General features: G+C 39.1%; 1 protein-coding gene across 6 annotated transcripts; it reads right to left on the reverse strand.

Annotated features, from left to right (window-relative positions):
- Window positions 1–78: 78 nt before the first annotated feature.
- LOC133835796 (protein crumbs) lies at window positions 79–22716 on the reverse strand. 6 transcript variants are annotated; one of them, XM_062265865.1, is made up of 14 exons: window positions 21725–22716; window positions 10431–10775; window positions 8693–9691; window positions 7262–7573; window positions 6418–6950; window positions 6316–6357; window positions 5196–5740; window positions 5029–5134; window positions 3846–4809; window positions 3605–3787; window positions 1795–3543; window positions 1606–1730; window positions 1140–1550; window positions 79–1083 (listed from the first exon to the last, which is right to left on the reverse strand). In XM_062265865.1, the coding sequence occupies exons 1-14, from the start codon at window positions 21981–21983 to the stop codon at window positions 853–855; spliced, it is 6804 nt and encodes a 2267-aa protein (XP_062121849.1). In that variant the 5' UTR covers window positions 21984–22716; the 3' UTR covers window positions 79–852. The 6 variants fall into 6 exon arrangements, with proteins under 6 accessions (XP_062121849.1, XP_062121851.1, XP_062121853.1 ...); XM_062265867.1 differs by lacking the exon at window positions 7262–7573 and adding an exon at window positions 8382–8537 and having other exon boundaries at window positions 21725–22715; XM_062265869.1 differs by lacking the exon at window positions 7262–7573 and having other exon boundaries at window positions 21725–22715.
- Window positions 22717–23012: the final 296 nt, after the last annotated feature.

Below are 23012 nucleotides of genomic sequence, written 5' to 3' on the forward strand. Positions count from 1 at the left end.
TTAAAAGATTAATCACTTTGAATAATTGATTACAATTTAATATGGGGAACTAGTTAATTGTTTATAATCATTTATAACTTTATTTAATTGTTTTATTTTTTGGAAAAAGTCGAAATATTCAATTAATATATATATATATATATAGTACAGTCTCTTAAGTTTATGCTTAAATAATGTAGAGCAAAATATTTTACTTACGTTTAAAGTGCACTTAGTTCTCATGCTTGTTGTATAAGGCCACATTAACTGTTAGAATTACGCATACATATATAAATATATATGTAGGATATATATAAATATATATATATATTTTGTATGTATATATATAGTTATATATATATATATATAAATTTATGTAGGATTTTGTTTAGCTCAGCTAATTTAGTTTTTAAAAGGCATACAAATCTATTTACAAAATACTAGTAGCTTATATTTAAAGGTTGCCGAATTTTGTTTGCTTTTTTCGATTTTTTCGTTTTAGGGTTTCGTTTCTATTTGTATATGCATTTGCTGTGGTTACTTGATTTGGGGAAGGCATGCAGCACAACTTTGTTCGCAGCTTTTTCAATAGACTTTGAATGAAATCGAATACTGGATCTAAACTGTAAATATATAACGACTATAAAGTGATTACCATACAAACTACGTAATATAAATAAATAGACAACGGCATTATTAACTATCTAAAAGCGTATGGATGCAGAGTTACTCTGTGGAAACCTTACAGAGCACCTAACAAAGCAAACATGCTCTAAGCCATACGGTATGTATCTTACAACTATTTTTATGGGCGGATTCTAAAATATCGTTTGTTTTATGTTTTTGTATTGTTGATGTTGAGGGGAGAATTAACTAAATAAGTCGTTCCTCTGGCGGTGGCTTTAGCACATTATCCATTTCTAGCCGTGGATTGCAATATTCCTGCGCACTCGGACTGTAGGTGCCTCGTGTGGCACGCTTATTTCGTGCCATTACCAAGAAGGTGCCCAGCAGTGCGCCTGCAATCAACAGTAGAACGACAACAACGGGTATCACAATGATGGCAATATCCGTTGTCGAGGGTCCATCATCTTTAGCCATAATCTGCAAATGAATTTCAGTTAAATAGATGCTTCAATCTCAGTGGCCTTTAGACTTACCAATGCTGTGCAGTTCTTGCCCATAAAACCTTCCGTGCAATTACAAGAGTAATCAGCCTCTGCGCCACAGGTCTCTGTGCACTGCCCGCCATTGGCGCATATGTTTGGTGTATTGCAAGGATCGGTGACGTTGCAGTAGGCGCCGCAGAAAGGTGTCTGGCAAATGCACTTGAAGCTGCCCGGCATATTAATGCAACGTCCAAGACCACCGCAATACTCATCGTGAGCGCACTCGTCGATGTCATTTTCGCAGTGGATGCCGTCGAAGCCCGTTGAAAAGCAGTTGCAGACATACCCACCTACAAGATCTTGACACAAGCCGCCATTCTGGCAGGGATTGGATGCGCACTCGTCGATCTCCTGTTCACACAGACGACCCGTATACCCTAGACTGCACTTGCAATTAGGTATCTGAAAAAGAAACAATTTTAGTGTTGAATTATACAAAATAGAGACGAGAACTTACTGTGTTGGTGGACAGACAGAGGCCACCGTTGGCGCAGGGTGTCAACTCGCAGAAGGGCGTGTCGCATAGTGGACCTTCAAAGCCCATGGAGCAAGTGCAGGTGAAGTTATTGCCGGTTTGAGCATCTACAGGGCAAATCAAGCGAATAGTTTAATATTGATTAAAGTACAAATAATCACTTTGACTTACTGAAACCATTCTCACAACTGGAACCATTGCGACAGGGCTCGTTCTCGCAGGTCATCTGCTTGAGGGCGTCACATTGTGGACCTGTATAGTCATCCGGACAGATGCACTCGTAGGCAGCTATCAAATCCGTGCAATTGCCTCCATTGTGACACGGCTGCGTGGCACATTCATCAATATTTTGCTCGCAGTAGCGACCCTCGAATCCTGGCTGGCACTGACAATAGAAATTAGCCACCTGGTTGATGCAGGTGCCATTGTTCTCGCAGTGTGTGTTGAGGCACTCGTCAATATCTGTAGCGCAGTCGTCTCCCTCATAGCCCGCTTGGCAGGTGCAAGCGTACTCCTCAGTGGGCACATTGCAGTAGCCCCAATTTTTACAGTCCACCTGGAAGCACAGGATGCAGCCTTCCTCGGGTCGCGATGAGTTCAAGCGGAACTGTGCTTGCAGTTGTACAGAGACGTTCTCGGTGGGCGGATACAGTTCGGCGTTGGAGAAGTAGGGCAGCAGCAAGTCACCAACTCGAGCCTCCCCTAGGCAACCCTTGAACTGGGAGCCTTGCTGCGATGATTGCGTGGAGCCACGTGAGTGACGCGACTCCGGCATGCCGCCCAGGTAGACTTGTGTGCTGCTCGAAAGCAACTCTTGGAATGCGCCCTGATCAATGTCCGTCGAGAAGCCAGGAGTGGGATCCACCATCGACTCCCAGCCCTTCCAACCGCCTTCCAGTTTCCCACCGTGAGCACGCAAATAAATGCGACTCCATTCGCCATCAGTGTTCTCTTTCTCGAAGCGTCCCGATTCGCCAATATGCAGATTATTCAGTTTCCAAGTGACCGTCACACGTCCGCCATTAACGCCAATCTCAAAGAAGCTGTCGTTGTTGTCAATGAAGAGCAAAGTGCCGCCGGCTCGCGTTCTATATGCAATCTCTATGACAGGCTTGAGTATTGGTTGCTTAGTGACACCATTCTCATCAGCCAGCGGCTCCTTGAAGTAGTTAAACACCAAGGGTGTATGCTCCTGGCCCGTAAACGTAATGTTAGTCAAGCATTCGTAGCCATCGTCCAGATTCTGGCAGACACTGCTACCTGGGCAGGTGACCAGTTGACAGAACTCAATCTCTTGGCAATCCTTGCCTTTGTAGCCATTCGGACACTTGCAGCTGTAGTCGTTCCATGTATTTCTGCACTCGGCATTGTGCTTGCAAGGATTTTTGCGGCACAGATCATCGGAAACCTCGCCAGGCAGCACAGAGGCACGATCAATGCTTACCACACCAAAAGGCTTAGCATTCACATTCACATCGGTCACATTCAGTGGATACATCTCGACAATCATATTCAAGGAGCCATTGCTCACTTTCACATCCTGAATAATGCCCTTGAAGTAATCCTTGCTGTCATCCAACTCCTTAGAAATGGCTGCATTGCTAGTTGCTAAGCTGCTCTCATCAAGTCCGGGCTCAGTGCTTGCTGGCAACAGAGACTCCCGCGTTGGTGCCGGACCGCCCAAGTATAGCACTTGCGCATCCAATAGACCCGTCGTCGATAGCGTTTTGCGGAAGTATTCGGTGCCATTGAGCTTGACCTGCACTAGGGTTTGATTGCGAACCACCTCAATGAGATGATTATAGCCATTGTCCAGCTTCTGGCCACCAACTGTATACGCCTCTGGTGTGCCATTGAACTGCATTTTGACCAGCAATTCACCGCCGTGCAGTTTAGCCGCCACATACGAGTCGCCAACATCTAGAAATTGAATCAATTAATTGTAGAAAGTGCCACGATTGTTGACAAGATTTAAGCTCACTTTTGGTGGGCGCCTTGCGTGGATCACTCCCCAGATAGAAGACTTGTCCAGCCGGTTCTCGAGTGCGTATAAACATTGATATGTCCAGAATGGATCGTATAGCACGTCTGGCCACATCCGTTGTCTCTACAATCACCGCCGAGTGCGTCGTATTCTCATGACCAAACGTTGCAGCCGTCATATCTGCGAAAATTATGCTAGTTATAATAAGAATAATCAAAAGACGTGGCGCCTAACTTACTGTGCTGGCACGTGTGTCCAAAGAAGGGTCTGGGACAGTGGCAGGCAAAGGTGTGCCAAAGATCTGTGCACTCGCCATTCGAATGACAGGGATTAGGTTTGCACTGCTCGGTACGCGGACAACCGCTTTGCACATAGGACAGCTTAGTATTTTCATCCGTATCCTGTTCATCAGGGAAGATCCATTTGCCATTGACCACAACATCCTGCATGCAGCCCACAAAACTCGACGGTTGATGGGTCAAATGACGCAAATAAGACTTCAGATTGGGAATGGTTCCGCCCAGATAAGTGAGTGGAAACGAAGGTTGACTGTTGTTGGCCGTCTCATAGGAACCCACCGGAAAGATGGCCTGCTCATCGTTGGCAGAGAGCACCAAATGGGATGTATTGATGGCAACAAACACTTTGTGCCAATTGCTGTCGTTCAGCTTGGAGCCAATGAAGACTCCCTCCCATTTGTTTAGCAGCGACGAGTGCAGATTGAGACGACCATTGATCAGCTCCAATATATAGCTAACCGGCTCATTCTGACCACCCGAAGTGCCAAAGGCCAACACACCGTTAGGCAACGTTGTCTTAAACTGCAAATTAATATCGTAGCCTTCGTCACGCTGAGTCTTAACAGTAATTAAACTGCTGACAACCATGGACAGAGTGGTGGTCTTCTCACATGTGTAGCCCTGGAAACCATGTTCGCATGAGCAGTTGAAGAGATGCGTTGTCTCATTGACCAAATAGGGACGACAGGTTCCATTGTTAAGACACGGTCCACTCAGACAGCCAATCAAAGGCACGGAACAGTTCTTGCCACCGAAGTTGGCATCACAGTCGCAATCGTAGTCGTTGATTTGATCGATGCAGGTGCCATTCTGGCAGGGATTATAGCGATCGCATTCATCAATGTTGATTTCACAGTGAGTGCCCTCGAAGCCAGGATCACATTCACACGTATAGGTGCCAATCTGAAAGAGAAACGTAAATTTAAATTAGAGTTGAAATACTATCGATGCGTTAATGGTAATATCGATCTGTCAACGTGTACAGATGCTTACTCTCGATTTATTGACATTTTAACCAATATATTTAATCAAGACAAGCTTTAGAAAGGCAAATGTATCGTTAAATATGGATTGTGACGAAAATTATTTTCTTCAATTCATATTTTTTATTGCTTTACTTACTCCGTCGTTACAAGTTCCATGCTTGCTGCAGGGATTACTCTCGCATTCGTTGATGTTGATCTCACAGTTCTTCCCAATTATGCCAGGCACACAAACGCATTCATAACTGCAAGATAACTTGTTAGTTAATCACTTTATTACATCATCTATCATTACAATTAACTTACCCGCTTGCATTCTCATAGCTAAACGATTGACTGAAAACGCGAGGTAGATCCATATTTTTGCTCATCTGGTACAGTGTTGAATTGGAACGTTCTAAGCAGGTGCTATTGTATTGACAGGGATTGCTTTCGCACTCATTGATATCCTGCTCACAATTCTTGCCATTGTAGCCGCCGTGACACTCGCAGAAGTAGTCCTTCACCTTATCAATGCATCTGGCGCCATTCTTACAAGGATTCGAAACGCATTCATCAATATTCAGCTCGCAGTTCTTGCCCTCATAACCAGTGCCACTGCAGTCACAATGGAAGCCACCTAATTCGTCGATACAGAGACCATTATTCTGGCATGGCGCCGAGATGCAATCGTCGATATCAATGTCACAGATGCGACCCGTCATTCCCGGTATGCAGGAGCAAGTGAAGTTGTTAATCATATCGATGCAGGTGGATCCATTCGAGCATGGATTGCTGATGCACTCATCGATGTCAATCTCGCAATTTTCACCTTGATAACCCGGTTTGCAATCGCACTCATAGGCGTTGATCTAAGGGAATCGACAAAATAGTGGAAAATTAATTTAATGTGCGAATAAACTTATCAAATCTAATCTAAGATCTTAAATAGCGGAATACAAAGATATGGTTGGAAAAATGAAAGAAGGATCTGATTGATTTTACAATGGAATGAGCAAAGTGATAATATCAATAGATGGAAATGGATAAAGGTAACAGTAGTGAATATAATTATTATTATTTGCAAGGGCTATTTTAAATTTTGAAAATAATTCTGAAATTTCTGATCTACATAGCTATGCATGGGATTAAATAAAATAATGTGCTTATTTGCCTATCGTTGTTGTAAAGAATATTTGTTAGAAAAGAATATTCTTATTTTAAAGTTTTATTCTCCTCGTTTAGTCTTGGTAAACTGTATAATTTCTGTGTCAGACGGATTTACATAATGGTAGGAAAGGGTTTTGTGTGTCGGTTTCAAAATAACGATTTTTTGAGGGATTACTTTCAAGCGTGTTCTAGAATATTAAATTTCTTTACAAAGTAATACGCTTTAGTTTTATATTTGACTCCTAAAGCCTCTACTATTTGAAGCAGCCCCACTCACTTGTCTCAATATCCGATGCTTTCCGTATTTAAAGAAAAACAACTGATTGCAATTTAGTAACTGGAGAAACAAATGAGAGCAAATCCCTCACACACAGCTTACCTTGTTGTGGCATGTTGCCCCATGTAGACAGGGATGACTCAAGCACTCATCCACATCGGAGTCACAATGAATGCCCGTAAAGCCAGGAGTGCAATAACACTTGTAAGATCCCTTCTCGTTCTTGCAGATGCCGTTGCCGCATATGTTGGGCTGCTGCACGCACTCATCCACATCGTTGCCACAAGTCCTACCCATCCAGCCGCGTTGGCACTTGCACTCGTAATCGCCATTAGGCAGATCGAGGCAAGCACCGCCATTCTGGCACGGATGTGTGGCACACTGATTGCAAATCTTATTCTCTGGGCAAATGCATTGATTCTGGGCACAGATCATCGGTTCCTGGCAGTTGAGCGGTGTGCAGTTTTCGACTTTTTCGCAACGATCACCCGAGAAGCCAACGGCACAGTAACAGTGTGTGCCATTCATGGAGCAAGTGCCCCCATTGAGGCATTTGCCATTGGTGGCATTACAGTTGATGGGAGTCAGGGCTAAGGTGGTGCCGCCATCGGCCGAGTTCAGTTGGCAATTGTAACCTAAACGCGAAAAACAAGTTTAAGGTTAGTATTAGCTTATGAATGTGGCTTTTGTTAGCGACTGGACTTTAGACTAAGGTACGACTAATAAACACTACTATAATTACATATTTACAGTTCAAGTTAACGAGGGTTGCAACACAAGTTTAACTAGTTAATTCGGATCATTATCAATTTGCTAATATGTAGTAATAAATATTATCGTATATTAAGCTAAGCATAGAGCGTGCTACGAGCTAAGAAAGAGAGAAAGTTAAAGAAAGTAGGAGTCTAAGGACTTGAGGTGCAACCCTGTGTTCGGATATCATCACCTGTGTATCCACTAGCACATATACAGGTATAATTGTTACTGTTATATCCCAGGCAGGTGCCACCGTTCAAGCAATTTTCTTGGGGACATGCATTCAGTGATGCCGAGCGTTGGGTTGGTGCTGATTGTTGTTGTTGTTGTTGTTGTAGTAATAGTAGTTGTTGTTGTTGTTTGTTACTATCTGTTGTTGTTGTGGTTATTGGAGGTGTTGTTGTTGTTGTAATTCGCATGGCTGAGGTTGTGATAAGCATAGTTGTTGTTGGCTGTTCTGGTGTCGGTGTAGTTGTTGTTGGCAGACAATGACCAATGGGGCCTAATATACAATATAATATTCACATAGCCATATACAATATATATATATATATATAGACAGATAGCCAATAGATAGGATAACACACACACACACACACATGTAGAGAGTATGAATTATTAGTTCAAAGCGACCATGCTATTTATACACTTTTAATGAATGTAATTTGTGATTGGAGTATGAGAAAAATGACAAACTGCATTTCAAGTAAACCTGCATTCTACTAAATATTTATAGCATACTTTTAGGTGTTTCCCTTTTAGCGCATTCGCAATAGGAAAAAATTTCTTGAGAACAAATGTAAGCATAGAACTTTTATTTTAAATTTAAACTATGAATTGCTTTACATGATCTGGTAGTCTTAAATGGAAAAAAAAGTTCTGCATCTTTCGAAAATTTATTATCTATTGTTCGAATCTTTTAGTTTTATAAATTTAAATGTATTAAAGAAACGTCACATAACATTAAAAATAACAAACATAATTCTTTGAAATGAAATGAAATCTGATATACTGAGGGAATACTTTACTGAGCATCTATTAAGATGAATATTTTTGTTATCCCAGGATCGAGTTAAACGAATATGAGTACATTTCAGAGTATTCTTAAGATAAACCATATCTAATGAACAGAAACGTCAAGCGATTTGTTAAGTTCAAGCATAGTTAATATAATTACTAGTTAAGAATAACTGCATATTTAATAGCTTTCCCATAATAAGTATATACACACTTTATGCGATCCGTGGCATTGAAAAAGCAAAACAACTCTAGTCTAGACGCTAAGCACTAGTTAGACACTTGTCACCTACTCAATTTTAGTTCACAACGCTTGCGTTTGAGCCACTCGGGCGATATATAGCGTTTCTTTTTACCACTGTTGCACAGTGGACTCGAAGATTCCCCCTCACCATTAAAGACCATGTCGACCGGGTCAAGAAGCGGAGTTGACAGCTCCAAAGAGGTAGCTTTAATTTAGGTTAGAATAGAGTTTAATACGAATGAAAGATGGATTAAAAAGAACTCTTTCAACAAAAGCAATGAATGAAATGCATGCGCAATACCACAAACCACGCTATGAACCATGTAACCGAGTTAAGAAATTTGCATTTGATGTACTCACCCGATGTGCCTGGCTTACACACGCAGACGCCGCCAATACACTCCGAGTCGATGGGACACGTTTGGGCACAACTGGGTCCGAGTTGACACAGCTCTCCACTGTACTCCGGCGCACAGATGCACTGGAAACCGATGGGCTTGTTGACACAGGTGCCGCCGTTGAGACACTGCTGAGTCTGGCAGCTGATGGGCTTCTCACATATTTCGCCATGCCAGCCATCCAAGCATTGGCACGTGTAGGATCCGTAGGTATCGAAGCAATGTCCTCCATTGAGGCACGGGTTCTGCAGCTCGCACTCATCAATGTTCGTCTGGCAGAAGGGGCCAGTGTAGCCGGTGCCGCTGCAATCGCAGCTGAAGCCATTGTTGCGATCGATGCAGCTGCCATTGTTCTGGCACGGCTGTGAGGCGCACTCATCCATGTCGATCTCACAGCGCACTCCCGTATAGCCCTTTTTGCACTCACAGATGGGGCTGGAGCTGCCGGCGAGCACAACGCAGGCACCGTTGTTGAGGCAGGGACTCGCCTGGCACAACGGATGCACATTCACCTCGGTCTCGCAGTGGTCGCCACTGTGATTCACATCGCATATGCATTGATACTCCCCGCGTGCATTTTCTCGACAGGTGCCGCCGTTGTTACAAGGATTCTTGGCACATGGTGACCCGTTATCCTTCTGACAATTCTTGCCCGAGTAGCGAGCTGTGCAACGGCATTCATAGCCATCAGCATTCGAGGTGCAAGTTCCGTGTCCCATGCATGGATCGTTCAAGCAATAGTTGTCTTGTAGCCTGGCGAACAACTCCTGTTCGCTGCACGGTCCAAAGGATAAGGGACAGACACCAAAGACAGCATTCTGTATAGTCATATTGCCGGGCACAAACTGCAGTCCAGGTCCATCAAGCAGACAACCCGAAAACGAGTTGCCCAAGATCAAAATAGCTGCTTCGCTGCCAATATCCTGATTGGTCAAGAACTGACTGTTATAAGTTGAGTTGGCTACAAAAAAAAACAAATAGAATTTATTTATTAAATGTGAAGGAATCTCTAAAGTCGTGCCAAGAACATATGTCTATACATATAATATTATTGCAGTTCATCGAGGCTCTAACTGAATACGCGTATATCGTCACGTCCACCTTCGGAATTCATTTTCAATTCAAATTGAAATTGCTCATTTTATAATTTTTAATAGTTTCTCTATAAGAATGCTGAACTAAAAGATACTTTAATGTACACAACAGTTTGCGATTCACACATTAAGCGCGCCATTTAAAATGGAAATTAGTATGCTTCAAATGTTCTGTGAAATGTTGAGAATTGATTAATTGTAAAATTTTATGTTCATTAACAAACCTGATTTCTTAGTGTGAATTTATCTATTATTGTTTTTACAACCAAAGCAAATTTCGAAAGTTAAAAATCTTTTACAACAAAGTCTACAGCAAATAAAATATGTTTATAAAAAGTGGTGGGTAAATTTCCACAAATAAAAAACAAATTTTCTATGCATGAAAATTAACTATATTTTAAATTATTTTGCTATAAAAAGAAAATTCATTAGACTCGCTTTACTTATTTGCTTAGTTTCTTTTTCTGAATTCAATTTCGGATAATAGCTAAGAATTAGTTCAACCTCTCTTATTCGTATACCCAAGATTAGTCTAAGTTGCCACAACTCATGGCACACAAAATACTATACTTATTTGCAAACTGGACGAAGATCAAGTCCACTTACCAAATATAATTGCCTCACGATCCACATGCAGATAGAGATTACCATACTCGTATTTGAATTGTAGCGTATGCCAGCGATTATCCAACAGTTGGTAGGGTAATCTAACATCGAGGCGATTCTTGATCCCGATGACGGCCGGACCGGCCAGTGAGACTTGCAGAGCATCGTTGAGCACTGAGATTACAATTGAGTTTTTGTTATATTGCTGAGCCAGTATTTCCCCGCCGCGGCACGAGCGGAAACTGATCGCCGAATGGTCCCAGGTGGGCATGGGCGTCAGTAGGCGCAGGTAAGCGGATCCATTGAAGTATGCCTCCCTTGTGTGCACTTCCACTGAGGCGACATCTGCAAGAGAAGACCAACAACAACACTTTTTAGAAGGTGAATCAATTTAAGCACAGCGAAAAGGCGATAATTGCATTTGATTGCAGTCTGAGAGAAGGGCATTGTACACTGAGAGAAAAGGTAATTTCAAATATTGTTAAGGTTATGCAAAAATACTTTACTCTAATAAAAAGTGAATATATCATTCCTGAGATATTTAATTTTGTTTTATTTTATTGTATTGACATTAAATATAAATTCTCAAATGAAACTTAAAAACTCTTTCATTAAACGATCTTATTATCCCGCAATCATTGGAGAGATGAATGTTTTCTTTTTCATCACGTTTGCTCAGTGTAGACTTCCGCATGTGTTGGATCTTTTTCATCACCAATTTGGTAATTGGACAATTGCCTTAGAGGCCTTATGGCACAGCTAGGAAAGTGTCTGTGCCAGTTAGTGTTGACCAAATAGAGATATGTTGCCGGCATAAATGACACCTAATGATAATCAGTTACTCTTAACTTGAACGTTAACTTTGCGCGCACAACTTTCATTTGCGCTGGCGGCGCAGAATCAGTTCAGTGTCCCCTCGCTGCCCTAACTGATTGCTCCACTCCATTCACATGTGCGTGTTTGGGCAGCAGCAGCAACAGCAACACCAACTATAACAACAACCACACGCTTCACTCATTTCAAGTGTTTTCCTTGCAGAAAAAGAAAAAACAAAATAAGAAAACAAAATCCAAAACACAAGCCAAGTCGTTGGCTGTTTGAAGTGCACAAGCCGTAAAGAAATGAGGCAAAATCAAAACACAAGCAAGTTGTTTTTCTTGACGAGAAAAAGTTGAAATCGCGTGAATGAAAGTTGCACTTAGGAAACAATAATGCAAATTTTTTTAATGAAACATGAGAGATTATACAAATTGCTAATTAATTTCTTCCGATTAAACAGAAACACGCTTTCGAACTTTAAGTATTACCAAATATGATAATAAGACTATTTTTTTATTATACAAAATATTGTTATAGAAACGTTTTTTTATTAGACAACACTGTCTAGAAAAGATTATATTTCATACGTTAATTGATTCACAAAATTCATTTATGAAAGTTAGACTTTTCAATAAAGAATAAACACGTACAAAGTGTATTATGCAGTTCTACTTAATTCATTCCAGCTCGATTTGATTCACATTTAGTAATAAACGCAATATATATAATATATTTATAAAACTATAAATTACATACGTTCTCCTTTATCCAATGTGTATAATGTATTGCAAATTTTATACCTTTTCAAATGTTTAACTTTTTAAGGTCTTTCATTATCTTGTGCTTAGTTAAACAAAGTAAAATTTGATTTGCTTGCCTTGCCTTGCCACAAAAATTTCGCTTATCTCATAATATACGTCATACATTTCTAGCGTTAAGTAACCCATGGCTAATAGTAGGTAGCGTATAGGGTATTAACTCTATCTCATAAACAAATGTAGTAAAACTGTCGAAAGTTTTCAAACAAAAAATATTGTATACACAGCAAAATATAAGTAAAAGTATATAGGTATATGTGTACGCCGATATAGAGACACCTCATGGAGCTGGTTTCAATGGCATTGGTTAAGTGGCAGTAGCAGTTTATTATGAACGAAAATAAAAAATCAGATTCAACACCAAAATTTGCAGCTGAGAATTGGTGTTAAGTGGTGCTGGCAAGTTTTTGTCATAAATCTAAAATTGGCATGTACAAGCACATGAAATAAAAAGAAGACGAAGATGCCGATGACGATGACGATGAAAAACTGAGTTCTTTATAAACAAAACAAAAAAGTTTCTGAAATGACTCTGAAACTCTGTCTGCCCTTTTGGGGGCCAAAGCTTTGGCCTAACGTGGCCCTAGCTGACCGGGCAACTAGCTTAGAAACCGCTTAGAAAATAGGCATGCAAATGCGTTGACCAGACCTCGAACTGGCCCCAACAACATGCACACTTTACACTTTATACTTTAGCCTCGCCTCGCTTCAGTCCCGCCTCGACCCAACGCCCTCGCTTTGTACACAACACGTGAAAACATTATGAGGCCATCGATTTTGTTGCGCCGCTTTTAAAGCATTTTTTTTGTATTTCTATCTAAAGGCGATTTAGTTTGCATTGTATTGTTGTCTAGGTAAAAAAGGGGGAATTGAGGTAGATGTGGACAGTGGACAGTTTCTGCATAGAGCTGCCTGGAAGCGTTTTGTTGTCAATTTGGTTTTGTTTCGCGCATTTGTGTGTCAGCGCTTTGAGAGCTTCGTGCGCACTCGCAGGTTCGAGTAAGTAAGCGAGCCAGTAACTAAGCCGTAGGTAAAGTAGCTCATAATTATATTATACTCACGTACGAAACTATGCAGAAAAATATTCGAAAGAGCCGCATTCAAAACGGCGACAAACTGTATTGAGAAAAGCATTAATGGTTCTACTCAGATACCCTGTACATTACTATTTCTAAGTAACCCTAGAATTCTTAAATTATATTTAGAAATTCGAAAGAATTTATAGTTTTTAAATTAATCCTAACTTTGAAATTCTCTAAAGTTATTATTATATAATATACACATTAATTAAGAATTAAAAGCTTTTGTTGAATATAATTTGAATATTAATTGAACCAACTTTTAAATAAAGAAATCATTCTTTTTTTTTCTGTTGTTGATAATACCTCGTTATATGTAAATCATTTAACAATTAATATTTCGGAGAATAATTGTATTTCTAAATTTAACATACCATATAGAAATGTTTTCATTATCTCTCATTTTTCAAATATTCATTTACATTTTACCAGTTAACTTTAACAAACTCTTAGTCATCTGCTTTAAAAAACAGAAATCTAAAAAACCATGTAAGTATGATTCACTTTTATTGTTTTGAAATACGGTAAGTAAAATTACGAATACTCTTGAGGCCCGCATAAAATCCTGCAAAGAGTCGCACAATACTACAAAAAAAACGTGTTTTCGAATTGTTACACTTATTGCAAAAGTATTTCCGGTAGAATTAAACGTATATTTCCACATCTTTGAAATGTGAACAGACACAGTCGGTCAAACCCTCATACACATACATACAATTACAGAGCATATAAATGCCATTTATAAAATGAACGCGTCTGAAAAAGAATCACTTATTGTATTCGCAAGCTATTTGGGTAGACATGCGCTTTTGTATAACAGCATTGGCCTTTTGTGTTTTGGCCGTAAACGAACGAACGAACGGAACGGAACGGAAATTTCATAATCATAAACGTACGAATACGAAACGGCTTTAAGAATTTTATTTTTCGCATTTTCGACAACTGTTTTTCAGCGTCTTCTATGGCATGTGGAAAGGTATAGTTAAGTATTATGAATGAATCGACATTATGACGAACAAAGACGACAACAAGAACGACGAATGACGACTTTGACGGTAACTTGGAACAAGATCTTGTGGCTTGAGAACGAGCGAATTTCAACGTTTTTTAGCGGTGCCATAAAAGAAACAGTTGTTAATAGCTTTTTGGGGAGCATAAAGCAAAACTTTTCAGAGTTCAACCTTAATGATGTCTAGATGGCTTTCTGCTCTAAGCTGGGCGTGTCAAATGGCCACGATGAAGAAAATTTAAATACCTCTATGCGGGACAGTAGAATCCAAGCAAATCTGCATAAGATAACGAGCAATTGTCACAATAGATAGCTTTTAAAAACGCCAGGTTAAAATTATGTTTTGCTATTTATAGTCACGAAAGAAAAAGTAGAGGTTTATAGTTCTTGCATAATTCAGTCATTGTATAAACTTTTGTACGATTTTCATTCTTTCTCTTTTTATCTATTTATCTTGATAAAATTTGATATTCGTAGAATAACTCATATTACTTATTTCTTTATTAAGCTTTTTATAGATTAAATTAAATACATTTCGATTTGAAAAGTTTAATCAAGATATAGCTATAAACAATGAAATTAATACCAATAGATTGCCAACGAAAATTGGCCATAGCAACAAATATTTTGATTCAAGATTGCAACGCCCATTTTCCACTCAAATTTGTGTTATTTCCCAACGGGTGAGCAGTGTAGATAGTAAATTCAATTAATTTTATGTTCATCAACACAAAATCGTTGCTGGCTTTCCACATTTTTCCCACATGGGCTTGAATTTTTCAAGGTCTGTCGAATTAAACGAAACTCTTAACTTCGTTTTGTCTGTGGCTTAATTAATATCCACAAAATAGAAATAGAAATGGACTTTTGTTAAGCGAATCATAGATAAGCTTTAGACATTTCAATCTGTTCTGATTTAAAAATACATTATTCAATGCGTGATAGTTCTTTTCACTAAGTTTAACTTTTATATGACACACCTTGATGTATGTTAAGTTATTCGTTCCAAATTTTTATTAATTCGTAATTGAATTTTTATTCAAGACAAATCATTTAGTATTATTGTTTGGCATGCCAGACAACAACCCAAATTCCCACATGAGTATTTTCATACATCGCATTAACAGTTATATCATTATGCATTGTCCAATTTCCCCCCATTTTTCCTCAAGTATTTTCACAAATAATTATCATTCCACAAAAAGTGATTTATGCGATTGCAATGTTGAAAGCTGTGCTAAATACTCGCTGTGAATGCAGTATGAATGTTTGAATATATTCACATATCTAGTTGAGGAACAACAACAGTAACAAGAAAATTGTAGCTCAGGCTCCTGACACGCCCACTTCGTAGAGTAGGCGCGAGACCCACTTACCGAACACACACACACAGTCACTCATATCCGCACACACACACACACACACGGACTCTCGAGCAGATGGAAATGCATGCAAATCTACGTACATAAGTATGTGTATGTAAATTAGCCCAGCTTTGGGGCTTTGCATTTGCATTCTGTAGTATGACTAATCAGCACAATCAAACATATATGTATGTGTGTACATACATACGTGCATATATAAAAACATGGCTAACACACATACACTGTCGGCATTGCATGTTTGACGCGTTTTACTCGCTGTTGTTTTTTTTTTCTTCTTTTTTTGCTTTGCGATTTGCGAACTGTTTTGGTTTGACTTGTATTCATTTTTATTTGTTGCTGTTGTTTTTGTTGTTGCGGCCTTTCTGTTGTGTTTATTTTTTCGTTTTTCGTTTGCTCTTCCAACTTTCTAAGCCACGTTAGTTGGCTGTCGTTGTTATTGTTGCAACTAAAATCTCCAAGTAACAACCAATCGAGCAACCACCCACCAACCACCAACCACCTACCCAAGCAACCTCTCTGCCCCCTCCTTCGCTGGCCAGTCGAGTGGCCACAACAAACACAGCAACTAAATGTTGCTCAGCTGCCTCTCCGACTCAGAGTCTGGCTCTGCTTTTTTTGGTCATACTTCAATTGTTTTGCCATTGGTTGCCTCAGCGCCAACCCACACATACAATAGTTCATTATTGTTGTTATTGTTTTTAATTTTTGCTGTAAATACTTTTCGCTTTTTTTTCTCCTTTTGCTTTTTGTTGTGCGCTGTGTGTAACAACAACGCCTACGAAAAAATATTTCATTTACTGTATTTTCTGTTGTTTATCGGATGTTCCAGAGTTGCATAAATTATTTTTGCCGCTTTTTTGGCTCTTACTTTTTAGTCAGCTTTGCTTTTTAACCGTAATAGCCAGCAATGGCAATAATTTTTCGAAATTTTTTAATTGCATTTTAATTGGTGCGTTTTTCGTGTCAGTTTTCGTTCGTTGTATTGTTTGCTCAAAATTTGTTTCTATTCAGTGAAAAGTGAAAACGTGTCGCGATTAAAGTTTAATTACAGTTTGGCGATAATACGATTATCAAAATTAAAGGTGAAGGAAAGAGAAAGAACGAAATCATCTAAGCGATCGATAGAGAGAGAGGTTGCTTCAAGAAAGCTTAAGATTGGAATGTGTTGATAATTGCGCTGAATTGTGAGAATCGTTTGCCCATTAGTCTGAATAATTACTATTGATAGTTATAGCGTTAACAATAATAATAATTAACAAATTATTTACACTAGCTACGACTATAACAATAATAAAACTCGTAATGGGAAACGATTAATTTGATTGATTAAGCTATTTAATATATTCACTGAAAATGATATTTAACTGATGATATAAATGCAGTTACCATATTGTATTTCAAAGTCAAAGGAAGGAACTCCATAATGGGAATTTGCTACATCCGATAACCTAATCAAAGCTAGAGTTTACAAATTTAGTAAATGAGTTGCTCTGTTCATTTTAATATTTGAAATCTGCATAGAAATAATGAGTTGCTCTATATAGAAAAATTTCATAATGAAGTTAAAGTAATTAAATTACTTCCCGGTTTAGAAATAATTTTGTATTATAATTTTTGAAAATTATATATTTTTTCTTTTCAACCTCAACCTCTTCCTTGAAGTAGCGCATCTAAGGCAATATTTATTTTGTAAACAACTCTATTTAAGTTTCGAAACTATGTTGACTTATGTGTGTTGGTGGGAAGAAGATCGTCATAATAGTCTTTAACAATATTATCAGTTGAGTCTTTCAAAGAACTTGCAAACAGTTTTCAGTGTTGACTGCATTGAAAAGAATCTCTTGTTGTAGGTTTTTTAAACCATGTTTCGTTCCCATTCGACGGCATCCACTTTCCGTTCTTTCATGTCTGAGTGAGCTTAATATAGCGACTTGGTAATCATTTGTGTAGACACCTTTCTGAGTAAACAGACAACACACACACAAGCAACAACAATGAGGCTAAAGTCACTTCAGCAAATTAGTTCCCACACAAATTTCCGCTTGAGTTTCTCAGAATGTCATGCATTGAGAGCTCTTAAATATATTTAAATAAATACTTTGGCTTATATTGTATTATACATGAGCACAATAAATCGACTATTATTATACAAGCACTTCACACAAACCGAGGAAAGCTAATTAATCGCTTCGTCTACAAAAATTAACAGCAACTGAATAGCAACGCCTATTTCTAAGTTGGGAACTGCTGCTGCGTCATGAAGGTGTCAACCTCTGGAGAACTTCGGAACTCCACCCAGTTTTTCATCTATGTTTCACTGTGTTTTGTTGCTTTTTTCGGTGAATAACTATGCGCCCAAAAATGCTTAGAATTGGGCACAAAGTGGAGTCAGCTTTGGTGGCGCCGCGCAGTTGCGCAGACGCGTCGTGCCTCGCCTCGCCTGGGAACCAGTTTTTAAGAAGCAACAACAACAGCAAACCGCAGCTAAAAAGATACAGATACTTATGTATATATACAGCCCTTGCTGCCTTCCAGAAGACCCGTTCGCCAAAGTAGCACAAAGCAATGAACTGTTGAAAAACTGTTGCCTGAGAATCTTTTCCGGTAGCACCGCCTGCCACCGTCTCCATTCCCTTCACCTACCGGAACAGTCTGAGCAAACACAGCCAGCAGTCAAAACGGTCAAAAGAACTCGATTGCCCCATTGTGGGCGTTGCACTGTGGTGGAGTGGAAAGCAGCCACAAAAGCAGTTCGTAATAGGGTCTAAACTGACGACTATATAATATGAGGGCAGTCAGAGAATTATTCAACAAGTAACAAATGAAATAATGAGGGATTACTTGACTTTGGAAAATACAACGCTAGAGATTTCATAGTATTCCTTTCTATAAAATTTATACTGTCTAGAATTTCAGACGTATTTATGAATATATGCATTTCCAATTTAGTTGTCAAGGACTTGTACTTAGAACTGTTATAATTAATGCACGGTAAATCCAAATTTATGCATAATTAAGTGAGAATTGCTAGACAACTGTCGTAGTTTTATATCACTATCACTTATGCAATAAACCGGTTTTAATGGTATTCTCAATCAATGCTCAAAACACATAGTCATACACATATGTCATAATTATTACTTAATTTATTGCTATGCTCATTGCCACTAGAAAAAAAAGAAGAGTAGAAGACCGAAAATAAAGCATGACTCACTTAATTTTAGTAAGAGAAAAGTACTTTTAAATACCTCGAACAATTTGGGATAGTTGTTCATTGATTATATCAAAATTTCTTCGTTTGTACGTGCTTTTCTTTTCCATTAACAATTCCCTTGATAAAAGTTCAACATTACTTCCTGCTATCTGCATTACAACCGTAAACGAATACCTAAACAATTTATGTACATACACATCTATTGTAAATGATATCAATTTTGTAGTTTCTTTTCCATCGTGTTGATGCGGAGTTTGTATTTCAATGTGGATAAGTTTATGAGTCAAAACGCAATGCTGCTTGTTGCGGTTGGGCCGCTGCGTATGCAAATAGAGAGATAAAACGAAGCTACGTGATACCTCCGATAAAGACAATGACAATGACTGCGAGTAACAACAACAATAACAAGCCAACAACGCCCACTATTTAAACATTTGTTTGCAACAACAGCAACAGCAACAACAACAAAAAGCGAAAGCAGCTGGCTACGTTTTCAGAGTGTACGAGTAATTTGTATTATTTTCATTTTTGTTTCTTGTTTTTCAGTTTTTTATTTAATTTTTTGCGGCTTGCGGTCTTCACAAGGTGCTTGAAAATCGATGCACCCGCTGAAAACCGGCAACATCGCAGACGTGCAACAGCCCTTTGCATGCTTTATGGGAACGAAAATGATAAACTAGCAGATACCACGTAATTGCGTTAAAAATGTTTAAAAATAAATTTTCTTCAGCTAGTTTATTCGAGTGAAATTGTACCTAAAGTAAACTTTTTTAATTTAGTACAATCGTAACTATGAGATATCTCTTAATTTATAGTTAATATTGTTTGTGCTCTCTAAAGATAATTTAATGTTCATATTAATGATACAAATTAATTATAATAGGCTAATTATATATTGCTATGATTATGAATATTTTTCAGTGGAGAAAGATGATCAAAAATTAAAGGCCAACTCTCTTTATCTCGTCTGTAACAAAGGAACTTCCCAAGCTGATCAAGTATAAATATATTCCTAGTTCATAGGAACGTAAATACGTATTTTTCTTTTGTACAAGTTTATAGTGCTTTTACCCCATTTCAGAACAAAGACTGAGAAGGGAAACTTTATTTGTATACAATGTGTTAAAGGTAGTTTGATTTGGGTTGAAATCAGTAAAGTTTCATTGTATATAAAGCATTTACGGCTCTAGAACCTGTGTATAAAAACTAACGACTTGCACTAATGGCCATCGTCATGGCATGGACATCATCCGGGTGCGTAGGCTTAGTATATGTAGTACTAACATAGAATGCGACACGCGTTACGGCCGATTGCACTTTAACACTTGACCAGCCCATGGGGTGACACACCCGCCACAGCGAACAGCGGCCGCGACTCTAACGCGGGGTCACGTGTTATTCACGTTAACGTTAACGACGCAGGTAACGCAGGTAATTTTCTGGTCTAAATATATGGTGAACATCTATGAATGTATTTGTGGCTATGTATGTGTGTGTGTTGCAGGGTTACCTGCGATGAGATTTTTCTTTGAAAATAAAGTATAATTTCACTTTAGGATGAATTTCAATGGAAAGCCAGCAACACAAACAACCAACACATCAACAACAGCGCATTCAGACGAGAAAGGCCAACGCATCAGGCGGCCTTTGATGATCGGCGAGACGACGACGACGACGACGTTAGCTGCATTTTATGATTAGGCTGGAAAACCAGTTGCTGGTGCATGGAAGTGATGTGGTGCTGCTTCTCCACATCATCATCGTGATGAGGGCTTTTCCCAAGTGCAACTGTTACAACAACAACTGAGCCAAGTTTAGCCTCCAGCCAGTATTGTTGCTTTTAAGTGGTTTATCAAATTACCAACATGATTGTTGTTGCTGACGTTGCCGGGCGCATTGTGCATTGCTTGTTGTTGCTGTTGCCAATACTTTATTTTCCGCCTAGATAAGATACGCATACTTAGGCACACACACAAGTATTTTGCTTGTATACGTGTGTGTGTGTGTGCTGTTACCGAATGTTGTAAATACAAAAACGAAGTTTTGAGGTCGTTGTTTTGCACAATCGACAACGATGAGCAAACAGTGTGGAAACGGGAAGGAGAAGGGGAAGTTGTTAGTTACAGATATTCACTTAATGCTCAACACCGATCTCTCGAGAGGTTAAGGCACTCACAACGAAAAGAGACAGCGCAAGAGAAAGAGAGAAATGTGACAGCTGTCAGTTAGATTGATAAGTAAAGAAAGGAGCAAATATTTTATTCACAAACAAAAGGAACGAACAAAATTATTTAAATATACATTTAATTTAAAAACTGCATTAAAAAAATGTTTCAGATTTATTACTTAATGTGACATTAAATCTTGTTATGATTAGAACATTTGTCCGCAGTCAACAAACATTATTTTAATGTTTATAACCCGAAACATTGTTTTCCAACTGTAAACAAGATAAGAACGTCGAGATAACTATCTAAATCGCTTATTGAACATTATTAAATGGCTAATTTCTACAATCACAAGCAAAAGCTCGTACTCGGTATTTTCGCAATGACTCAACCGAATACAATTTAACTGAACAATCATCAAGTGTTGCCATTTAAACCCTTGTATAATGACCTCTTTTAACGTGAGTTCGTATTGGCACATGTTGCTTTTGTAAACAAACTCCCAACGAAGTCAACCAACTACAATAACAAAAGCTCTCTCCCCCCTGCAGTACTCGTACAATGCACTTAACAAATAAAATTTAAGTAGCTCAGCAAAAAAATATGAGCTCGCAATGGTTTCCTACATACTCGTATGTATGTTTGTGTGTAAATATTTTGGTGTTGCTCCAATTGCAAAGCCACTCTCTTTTGTTCGCTCTCAAACGTGTAGTAGGTACTCACTCTTAATGACTGTCAACTGTCAACTCTCCCTCTCTCTCTTATGTATCCTGCTGACAAACAAACGCATACACACACTCACCTGTTGCTAAATAAATCAAAATGAAGAGAAATATCCATTGGGGCGCTGAAATGGCGCGCTTGAGCAGTGGCGTAAGCGTCGACGTCGACGTTATTTGAACTGCGCTTTTCGTGCGCGCACGGCTCTGTCGCAGTCTCTGTCGCTGCTGATTTGTTGTTTGTTGTTGCTTTTGCCTTAGCTGTCTCGGTTGCTGTTGTGTGACGTGCGCGTTGTTGGTAGCGGCGGCAGCAGTTGCTGACGCATAAGCAGTTATAGCCATGATCGTTTTATTCGTATTGGAGTTTTAGGTGATGCTGTTTTAAGGGTTCTCTATTCTTTCTTTCTCTATTTATCTTTTTAATTCAGCGGATTTGCGTATTGCACATTGAGCTCTATTTCGTTTAGTTTTCGTTGAGGTTTTTGTTTATTGCCTTTTGCTCTCTTTTCGCGTATCGTATGCTTGCATATGTATATGTGCATATAACGTATGTATGTATGTGTGTAACTTGCACTTGGCGTCTAGAACAGGTTTTAAGCAGCATAAAAATTGCGCGGCTGCTACTTTTTTATTTCAACACTTTCGCACGCGACACTTTCTAGCTTGAATTTGAGTTTGAATATTGAGCACACCGTAAATATTCCCTGCTAGCGCTGCTGGCCATTATAATTTGATTTGTTTGCGTATTAGTAAGAACACACACACATTCAAAGCAGCGAGTTGGCTTAAATGCTGCGTTGCCAGCAGGTAAGTATTGTTGTTGCGCCTATGCTTTTAGTGCTTCTTCTTCGTGATGTTGCTGTCTGCCCTTTTGAACTGCAAGCAGCATTGGCTGCTCCACCAATACACGGCCGCTCACTTGCATTGGTTAACACATACACGAACACTAGCAGGCAGACACACTAACACCTGCGCACATCAAGCATAGAATGACAAAACAAAAACAATATCCGGCGTCCGTTACACGAAATACCACGAACACATCCAACACGGCCGAGAACAAAATGCGAACTGAATCGCGGCGCGCTCATTTTCTCATTGAAGGCAGACTTTGAGTCAGCAGGGCTTGCGAGCGCTCGTATTTAGACCTAGATATTAGTGTGTGTGAGCGAGACAACTGGTGTTTGCTAATAAGCGGGCAGGTGGGGTGTGCATGTGAGTGCACAACAGGTAGCCATGAGAAAATCAGAATTGATCGATTTACGATGACAAATAGTAATAAATCGATAAGCAAAAAAAGTTGTACGATTTTGAAGAAGTGTAGGGGTATTAAGTTTCATTATTATATATATAGTTATATATAGTAATCAA

Source organism: Drosophila sulfurigaster, chromosome 2R (genome assembly GCF_023558435.1).
Source record: "Drosophila sulfurigaster albostrigata strain 15112-1811.04 chromosome 2R, ASM2355843v2, whole genome shotgun sequence".
NCBI lineage: Eukaryota > Metazoa > Arthropoda > Insecta > Diptera > Drosophilidae > Drosophila > Drosophila sulfurigaster.